Source organism: Herpailurus yagouaroundi, unplaced genomic scaffold, assembly GCF_014898765.1.
Source record: "Herpailurus yagouaroundi ecotype Mexico unplaced genomic scaffold, PumYag 28, whole genome shotgun sequence".
NCBI lineage: Eukaryota > Metazoa > Chordata > Mammalia > Carnivora > Felidae > Herpailurus > Herpailurus yagouaroundi.
Window position 1 is genome coordinate 36,100,445 of NW_024412376.1, and position 10,659 is coordinate 36,111,103.

A 10,659-nucleotide genomic window follows, 5' to 3' on the forward strand; every position below is an offset into this window, starting at 1 on the left:
TGAAGAAAAGTCACGTAAAAACTCAACTTAGGAGTAATTTGTGTATTTATGTTTTTATTTGTTTACAGAAAAACTTTAGGAGGACAGCCAAATCTCCACTGAGTGTGCCAAACTAGTTTAAGCTTTTGTAAATAAGGCAAGAATATGCTTGATGTTTTAAATGTGGTTCTGAAAAACTTAATTTAGCATGAAATTCATATTTTTATATATCTACACATTATGTACGTATGTGTATATACACATATACACATACGTGTGTGTGTGTGTGTGTGTGTATACATATATATATATATATTTTTTAATTTGGGCCTTTTCCTCTTTTAAATGTTAGGCATAGTCCGTTAAGCCAAGAGAAGGGGGATTCCCCTGCCCCTTAACATTTTGAAGTAGCTCCTGCCTTAGAAGTCCTCTAATACTCTATTTCTCTTCCTTCTACCACTCTGCCTCTTTAAAGGTTTTTTTTTTTTTAATGTTTATTTGAGAGAGAGAGAGAGAGCGAGCACAAGCAGAGGAGGGGCAGAGAGAGAGAGGGAGACACAGAATCCAAAGCAGGCTCCAGGCTCCCAGTTGTCGGCACAGAGCCCAAAGCAGGGCTTGAATTCACAAACCATGAGATCATGACCTGAGCCGAAGTTGGATGCTCAACTGACTGAGCCACCCATGTGCCCCAAACTCTGCCTCTTTACAGCAGAGGCACTGTCAGCAGGTGGGAGAAGGTACAGAGCTCACTAGGGCTTGAAAAATACATTGTTCCTGGACATCACAGAGGCAAATCCCCCAGCTCAGAGAGTCCTCTTCCTACTGACCCTTAGGATTCACCTTTCATACAGAATAAAGACTGCCTCATTGTACCTTCTTTTTTGAGAAGTTTGGTCCAGAAATCAGAGTAGGAATCCATGACATTCTAGCATACACCTGACTAATACACATGACTTGGAAGAGGAAAAGCAGAAGGTTTCAAATGCCTACATGTTACATATCTGGGGTATCAAAAGCCTCATGTACCTATTACAGCAAGAGGCTTACTACAATAAATACTAGAAATAAGATGAAACTGCAACTGTACATGTGGTAGGATTATGGGATTTGGGGGTTCTTCTTAATACTCCTTTAGTTTCTCTCCCAATAAGTATGTATTAACTTTTTTCTGATTCTGAAGGTATCTGAAAAACAAGACACGTTAACCACACAAAGCCCTATCTTCTAGGATTTTATGCTAACTGCTTAAGTTAGATGCTAAACACATTAATAACATATGATCAGACATTATCCAAAGTTAAACAGTAAATATATGCCATATTTATTCACGTACTATTCCCTGTATATTTCTAACTTTGGGGAGGAAAGTTTTCCTCTCCTCTCCCCTCTCCACTTAAGGGCCAAGAAAGACTTTTCAACACAGCAAGTACTTGAGCCTTTCTGTCCCTCCAGAGTCACATACAAAGAAAGGATCTGTCTCTAAGTGGGGTCAGAGAAAGAGTGAGCTGGTCAGTAGTCACTCTGACACTTGGCTGCCTTTCTGCACTCAATCTGGTTAGATTTGTCATCCTGTGCAAACAAGAGAGACTACAGAGACATGAGACTGGGTGGTCAGAGGCATCGTTACGGTCTCTGAATATAGGCAAGAGTGATTAACGAGAGTGCGGGGCACGCTGGACTCCGGTGAGTGGAATGACAGAGAAGCAGAGTGCATGAGCAAACACAGACAGGAACAGAAACAGGGTGTGAACAAGAGAGGGAAAAGACTGAGGACATACTGAGGAATGAAAAACTAATGAATGGACGTGTGTGTGTGTGTGTGTGTGTGTGTGTGTGTGTGTGTGTGTGTTTGTGTGTGTGTGGTGGGGGCTGGGGGGCGGGGGAGAGGGAGGGAGGAACAATGGGAAGTGAAGAGGAAGGGCTCCAGTCAGGCTTGGAGAACAGGCCAGCACTGGCAGTAGCAGATGGCGGGGGGGAGGGGGCCGGGAGAGAAAACCAGAGACCCAGAGCAACAGACTTGTGGAGAAATGAGAGGCAGACTAAAGGCACAATCTGGCTCTTTGCTTTCCGGTAGAGGGTGTCACACATAGCGGGAGGCAGGACCAACCAGGGAACGAGTCCATGCAGAGTTGCAAGTAAGACCACAACTGTGAGGCCAGACAGCCCAATGTGAATCTTACGCCATGCCTGCAACTGTGATCTTGAGCAAGTTACTTAGCTTCTCTCTGCCTCAGTTTCCTGAATCTTCCTCAAAAGGCTGTTGTGTTACGTAGTAAGAATTCTATAGAAGACCTGGCTATTATCACATTACTGAATTATTTGAACCAGTGAAGTTCTCTGATAGCCCTGGTAAGAAGGGACAATTTCATTGATTACAGGGTGGGGAAATAAAAAGATTTCCTAAACTTTAATAAAAGCAAATGAAGAAAATCAAAGAAAAACCACAGATTTCACAATACATTCTTCAAGCTGCTGTATATAAGTAAAAGCAAATAAAAGAGGGAAAGGGCCGATTAAGAAAAAAATCGGATACACTATTTGATAGGCAGAGTCAATACCGTGCTGTATGTTCTTAAAGAAAATAAGAAAAACACATGCAACAGAAAAACAGGCAAAGGACATGAAATAGAAATTTGCAAAAGAAATATAAAAGGCTAAAAACCATGAAGACTTCACCCAAAATACTTAATAATGAAGTATGTTTTTAGGAAAGGCAAATTATAGACCAGCTTGGATCTCATCTTTCCATTTTGGTTTTAAAAACCACGAGTGTATTTACACTGCATGTTTCTGCCTGCAAACACCAGGAGAGGGCTGGGGGGGCAGAGTGCCGTTAACACAGTCTGCCTCTGAGCAGCACAAGTGGAACTGGGCGAGACATTCACTTCTAATTTATTTTAAAAAATGAAAAAGATTTCAGCGGTAGGATTTTGGATGGATGAGTTTTTACTTGTTTTTCGGAATAGGACAGTGCTGATTTTTCCCTGGTGAGAGATGCAAAGTGAAAGAAAACATCCCTATCTCGATGATCAAGATTTTGCATGACACATGGGGCTGCTGGGGGCAGAGGAAGCCAGCTTTCCTACACCATCCATGTGAACGTGAATCCACCTTTCTGGAACGCAATCTGGGGCACACATGAGGATACTCTCTAATCCTACTTCTAGAAATCTCTAACAAGGACACAGCAGGTATACAGGGAAGACTTAAGAACAATGTAGCTCATCATAGCGCTATTTATGAAAATAACAAGCTGTAAATTAATGTCCAGTCACAGGGGAATGGTTTAGGATTAGGGGCATAGTTAAATGATGGAATGTTATGTAACCACTGAAAGTTCCCTTTGTTTTGAACGTGAGAAAATTCAGAATTATTAGCATGATTAGCAAACCTACATCTACATAATGATGATGCTGAGGTTTTTAAAAAGTTGTATAAAAAAGAAATAGGATATAGAAAAATGTACAAAGCGGTTCATTTTGGATAGACTTTTCTCCCCGCTGCCCCTTCCTTATGCTTTTGTAACAATCATAAATTCCTTTTCTAAGGGGAAAAAAAATCTGCTTGAAAAAATAAACAGCAGGGCTACGGTTAAAATTTAGTTTGTAGCTCTTAAATCTGGGCTTCAACCTTCTTTGCCAATAAATCTACAGGAATGTTCCCCATGTACTATAGACAGATTTATACAATTTTCTAAGCTGCAAAGTTAGGCCCTAAGAATGTATAAGAAAAACAAACATTGAGTGCTGCCCTTGGGAATGTGTTTATTGAGAACGACTTCTCCAAACGAACAATGAAATGGAAAGCACACACTTGCAAGGTTTTAAAGAGATGCTCTGCAAAACAGGGAGTGAGTCATGGAGACAGCAAAACAAATGAGGGACTATGGTCCCTCAGATCCTCCAGCTGGTGGCATCCTTCCTGTTGAGGGGATTGCCATCATCTTTAGGTGCAGATGTCTCTCTTATACAGGCTCCCAGGCCAGAAAAGGAAGGAGGAGCTTACATGACCCCTGGGACTGTGCACGAGCGAAGTCTGAGCTCCAGGGATAACGAGAAAAAAGAAGAGGCCCAAGCACAGAGGCCTGGGTCTGTCATGGGGGCCAGAGGCTGAGTCTGAAGTGGGGGAATGGCACCCACCTGTGACAGATGGATGCCAGCAGCACCACCACTGAAGCACAGTTCCTCGGGGCCACCTCCTCCTTGTGGTCCTCAGATGGAGGGACCTGGCGTGAGTCCCAGCTCGCAGGCTGTGCAGCCACTGAGTGATCATATCTCAGTGTTGGTTTCGATCTCACTACAGGGCAACATGGAAGTCTCCAAAGCCCTTATCAGGAGGATGTTAAAGTTCAACCCTTACCTTCACCCATTCCCTCCTATCTCAAATTCAATGACTTTATTTCTGCTCCTGAAAGCACAGCCCGTCTTAGTCTTCTGGCCTCGCTTCCAGGACATCTGCTATACCTGCACCCTCAAGCCGTCCACAGCTACACCACCACCCGAGGTTCACACTCAGGCCCCTGCTCTTCCCTCTGTACATACACATCTCGGAGAACTCAGTGTCCTCTTTCAGTTCTAACCTCCACAGGCACAGTTCCCATTCAAGCCCTGGATCCATATCTCTGGCTGTCACTAACGAACACGGTCATTTCCTTTCTACTTACCCCTTGTCAGTGCTTAGTAAGTGCGCTACTCTAAGCAATTACCACATGAACTCATCTATGCCTCACAATGCTAGGAGGTAGGCAGGCTATTATCATCCTCATTTGTCAGATACGGAAACTGCGATGTTAAGTAACTTGCCCAATGTTATAGAGCAAGTAAGTGACCACCTGGATTCAAACCCAACAAGTCTGGCTGCAAAGTCCATGCTCTTAATTTGCAACATTGCTTTGATAAACATAAAAATGAACTCATAAGTCAGAATTCCCCATCTTCTAGTTAGCCAGACTTAAAACCCTGGAGTTACTTCTGCAAGTGATTGTATAAGAGAAGACAGCTCCTCTCCTTTGTGCAATTAGGTGCAGGGAAGTCCTATTAGTTTTTCTTCTAAACTCTTACCTTCTCTTCCTACCCTTCACCCTTGCTCCTGCCCAAACACAGCCTTACATCACACCTCCCAGCAGAGTAACAGCCTCCTTATGAGAAGACAGCTGGTGCCCATCTCTGCTCTCTATAACCCAGACTCCAAAACATTCAGACTGACCCTCCAAAAATGCATTATCCACACATTCATTCAAGCATTTACTAAACAACTACACTTTATAATCTTTGTAACAGCCATTCTGCCCGTCTTTGTGAAACTGAACTGAAAAATACTCAATTATGACCTTCAAGAAACTCACAGCCTATAGGCTATTTTCCACCACCCATCCACATGCCAGTTCAGAAACCTTCCATAGCACTCCATCATTTGCAGCAGGGTCCCCCCCAAACTGGCCACCCTTCAGCCAAATCCTCTGGCCAAACCCTTCAGCCAAAAGAACTTTGTTTGGACAGATGTGCTTTTAAAAATCTGACTCTGAAATTTATTAGCAAGCAACCCACTACTGTCCAATTCTCTATAGGCATCATCACTTTGATTGCTGTGCTCACCCAGTTCACTATTTGTGCTTCTGGCTGAGGTCTAGGGGATAAAATCTAAATTTTCAATTGGTATGCAAAGGCCTTTCCCATCTGCAAGGTCTCCCACTCTTCCCTCCCATTATTTCCCACTCCTGATTGAGCTTCTTCTCAAAGATGATCTCCTACAGCTCCCAGTTATGCTGTGGGGTTCAGGGGTGCCGCTGCCCACCTTCCCTTCTTTGCCTGTCCACGTTTCTATCTGAAATCCCTTCCACCATGGACTGATTGGGGCACTTGACTACTTAGAAATATCTTGTCCTTCTTTAAATGCTGCAAACTCCCAGTTTGGAATGTCTAGGATATCTTTATTTTGTATCATATTCATGTTATTTAAATGAAAAACCCATGTTGGTTATGAAGTTTAAGCAAAAATAGAAGAATATAGAGAAGGAAAAAAGAATCACCCCAAATCCCACCACCCAGAAATAACCAGAGTCTGCCACTGATTATTTGGCAAACCTTATTTTTTACTATCTCTCTATGAACCTACATACACATTAGGATGGCAAGACAAGTGACAGGAATGATTCATAATATTAGAACGATGTATTATTTTTAAATAAAAATTTAAAGCTCAGTTTTATTTGAATTTAACAAAAGTAACTGAAGTAGAACCCAGGGAACTGCCAATGTTCAAATAATCATTTCTTCTTTATTAATTGTTTAACGTTAAGAAAGATAGTGAAGGACATTTTCATTAAGTTTTCACCCTATTAAGTGCTATGTTCAGTTTTATACAGTATGGACTCTCTACCAAGAAAAATAACATTAAAACTCACTATCACCTACCATTCAATACCATCTCTCATTTTTGCAGATTGTTACCTTTTCGTTTTAAAATATGCAATCTGTTCTGCAATTATAATTGCTAACTGTTTAGTTTTTTTGTTGTTGTTTTTTATTTTTTTATTTTTTTTTTTCAACGTTTATTTATTTTTGGGACAGAGAGAGACAGAGCATGAACGGGGGAGGGGCAGAGAGAGAGGGAGACACAGAATCGGAAACAGGCTCCAGGCTCTGAGCCATCAGCCCAGAGCCCGACGCGGGGCTCGAACTCACGGACCGCGAGATCGTGACCTGGCTGAAGTCGGACGCTCAACCGACTGCGCCACCCAGGCGCCCCTCTGTTTAGTTTTAATTGCGGGTGGAAAATGGACAGAAATCCCACAACAGACCTTTAACACAGCTTCAGTAGTCCTGGGTCCTTATTTTCACTTCTAGCTTAGTTAGTTAAATTTCATTAACTTCATTTTTTAAGAAAGACTCATGATGAACTCACCTGTGTTTAAGGATGCTGCTGTCTTTGCACTTAAGTGTCAACTTGGCTAGAGTATTCTTGCTCACATTCTCATTCTCTCCAAGATATGGCTCCCTGTGCCCTGGCATGAGATTTTCCTACCAAGTGAGGCAAGCCTGAGCTGGTGTTTCTCCATCTTCTTCACCTCCTTGCACTGTTCTTTAGGCTTTAAGTTCAATAACGATAGCCAGGCTGTGCCTGTGTCCATTGCTATGTGTCAGTTTTTCCTGGTGTACCCTGTGTGCCCTTTTATTCTATGAATTCCATTCTTCCCTTGTATCAGGAAAATTTTCTTCGATTTCATCTCTGAATAAATATGTTTCAGATTTATTTCCTGGGCCATTTACTTAAACACTCGTTATTCTTCTGTTGGACTGGTTTTGTCTTTCTTTGCCCCATATCTATCACCATCTTTTCTCTAACTGCTTCCAGCTCTTCAATTTTTTCCCTCACACTCGTTCTGATTATCTTAAAGCCTTTCTCGGGGTCAAATAATTCAAGTTTTGGCAACTGTCTGTGTAACATCATTTGGGTCTTCATTTCTTAGCTTTATAATATCTCTTTTAACCTCATCCTGGTGTATTGATTTGCCTTTATAAAAGCTCTCATTTTATGGAGTTCATTTTCTATAGTGAGAAGTATGAAGAGTTTTCTTCAGGTCTCTGGATATGTTTTCTTCTACATTAGGATCTTTACCTGTCTTCTGTGTTCTACTCCTTTCATTCGCTTTTACTGTGTGTGTGTTGGGGGGGCGGTATACAGTGTATATCTGCATAGTTAGAATGCTATGTTTTTCCCACTGGGCTTTTACCAATACACAGATAGCTCTGTTCTGAAATAAAGTAGGTAAATTCTCCTAAATACCTTTTCTACCTTTCTCCTTCACCTGTTTGCTTTTGCCTATGAGATATGGGGCTGGGTTCTGCTCTCTAGATGCTCTTTGGTAGGCTACACTAGAGAGAAGGGAGAGGGTTTGCCAGGACAGTGTGCAACTATGTTCTCTTTTCTGGGAACCTGTTGCACAAGCGCCCACTTGCTTGAGCTAGATAGGCATCCCTTTCCTGTGGATTTTGGCCTATGCTTCCAACTCAGCAAGAGCAGACCCTAAAATGGATGTTGGGTAACAACTGGAGAAAAGGGACTGGTTCTACTCCACCGTCTTTACCAGGAGTTAAACCATCTGCTTAAGAACAGCTTCCCCAGAGAATAAAAGATAAAAGCTATCTGATGTTACTAGAAATTATCTTAGCGTCTCCTATGGAATTAGAAGATAAATAAAACTTTCCAAACACCTCAAACTCACCACTTACAAGTACAGATTCAAATGCATAACTAGCCCCCTCACTGAAAAGTATGAAATATATGTGGACAGTCACTAGACAGATATTTGCTCTCTAAGCCCTAAAAATGGGTTTTGTCCTAATAGGCAAGAGAAAAAGGAATACAGACCTCGACTGAAGGTATGTCCTGTTTCTCAAAACATATGTCTTCTTTAGATGCTTTGTGGATCTTCTTTTCTGAGGACGACTTTGTGTCAACCTTTTTCAAAGTTTCACAGCTGTCTACTTCATTCTTGACAGGCACTTGCTGGTTATTCCCTTGAATACATAAAAATGATTTAATCTCTAGCTAATTATTTCCATTCACATTCCCATAGTTAAATCTCTTTCCCACACCAATCTAATTTAATGAGATTTAGACTTAAAGATTGTTCCCGACATTCACGATGCTCTAGAAATGTGCTGACCAGTAAAACCGTGCTTACGTTAGGAGTTCTACAAAAAGTCTTTAAAAGAGATTGAGGGAAAAGCCTGAGGCGGTACACCATTATTTATAGCAGCATTATACCTAACAGCCAATAGGCAGAAACAACCCAAGTGTCCCTGGACAGATGGACAAACAAAATGTGGTATACCTACAGTGGAATAGCATTCAGCCTTAAGAGGAATGAATCATTGCCCAACACCGTGGGCAATATTATACTTAACACTATTGAGGTGTATACTCAAAAATGATGGAGATGGAAAAGCAAAGGAAGGAAATTCTGACACATGCCACAACGTGGATGAACTCTGAAGACCTGAGGCTAAATGAAATAAGCCAGTCCCCCAAAGAGAAATACTATACGATTCTCCTTGTCTGAGGGACCTAAAGTCGTCAAATTCATAGAGATGGGCTGGCGGGAGAGGGTAGAGGTACTCACTGCTTAATGGGTATAGAGTTTCTTTTCATGACAGTGAAAAGGTTCTGGAAACGGATGGTGGTGATGGTTGCACAACAATGTGAATGTACTTAATGCCAAGGAGCTTTATAATTAAAATGGTAAATCTTATGTTATGCCTATTTTACCCCAATTTTTTTGAAGCTGGTGAGGGGAAAGAGGGGTAAAGGCCTTGGCTTCCAGTCATGACCCAGTCCCTAATTAGTTTTCAAAGTAAATCTCTTAAAGTTGCCTGAGTTTCTTCAGTTTCCTTAGTTATAAAATGAAAATACCACTTTCTCCATCTGCCCCGACTGCTACAAAGATGAAATCAGAAGACCTATAAATGGAAAGAATCCCCCACCAAAACTACATGACCTGTTTCAGGGCAGGTCCTCCTCCCAGTCGGGGCGCACCTGCCCCCAGCAACCAGGGCCTGTACCCTGCAAACGAGCAGATGAATCACAGGGCAAAAAAGCTGGTGCTGGTAGAAACCTCATGTGAAAACATGATTTTCCTACTTTTCTTTCAAGTGATTTCATGCCTAAGTGTATTTCTTCTTCCATCCCTTACTTCAAAATAAAGTCAAAGCAACGTCAACCCCACAAAAACTGGCCTCAGTGTTCTAATATGAAACAAAGCATTTCAATACCTTCTCTTTTTTTCTTGAACTGAGACTTCCCTTGCCATACCTTTGCAATCTGAGAAAGTTTAGATGGCCCGGCAGCTATTTCACAAGGAAGCAGGCTGCAGGCTTAGTGATGCAAGCCTGACCTCACCTCAGCAGGGGCTCCAGTCCGGCCCTGCTTTGGGACCTGGTGCAGGAAAGTCCGTGCCCAGAAAATGAAATGAGCAGTTCAATCCCTCCTGATTCTGAAATTCTGAAGCTGAACTCACTCAAAGCAAGATATATACATCTTACAAATAACACTTACAAGGGAAGCATGCTTTTATTTTGTTAATGGAAAATGGTAAGTATCACATAACTATAAAAACGCTGGGAAGCATTAATTGCTCTAAGACACAAATTGGGTGTTCAGACAACTACAGAGGAAAATATCCACCATGATGAAGTGGCAAAGGAAAGAGCCAAGAACAAAGGAGGCAGGATCCAAAACAGAAAAAGAAATCATAAATAAGGACATCCCTTCGGATTCTGGAAACCATACATATAAAACAGAACACATACATTCTCCCAAAAAATGTGCCGCTAACTTTCCTAGAGTCTTAATTCGTGAGAAAATGGATTTCCTTACGTGTTCTTCCGGCCAAGAACAGCACTAAAAGTATTAGTCGTCAAACTTTCTCAGGAAGGATCCAAAGTTAATATTCAACACTGAACTATCCCCAAAAGTGCTAAAGCACTTAGTAACACCTTCTGTGGGGCTGGGAATCAGGACAAACAGTAAAAGCAATACTTCTTTTTTTTAATTTTTTTTTTTAACGTTTTATTTATTTTTGAGACAGAGAGAGACAGAGCATGAATGGGGGAGGGTCAGAGAGAGGGAGACACAGAATCTGAAACAGGCTCCAGGCTCTGAGCTGTCAAGCACAGAGCC

At 41.7% G+C, this 10,659-nt stretch overlaps 1 protein-coding gene across 3 annotated transcripts in view; it reads right to left on the minus strand.

The window, feature by feature from the left end:
- Positions 1–10,659, minus strand: part of TMEM131L (transmembrane 131 like) — a 162,028-nt gene that overhangs the window by 23,822 nt on the left and 127,547 nt on the right. For all 3 annotated transcript variants that reach the window (XM_040472047.1, XM_040472039.1, XM_040472032.1), the window contains exon 24: positions 8,350–8,498. In XM_040472047.1, the coding sequence (XP_040327981.1) occupies positions 8,350–8,498 (149 nt within the window). The remainder of the gene's footprint in view (positions 1–8,349; positions 8,499–10,659) is intronic.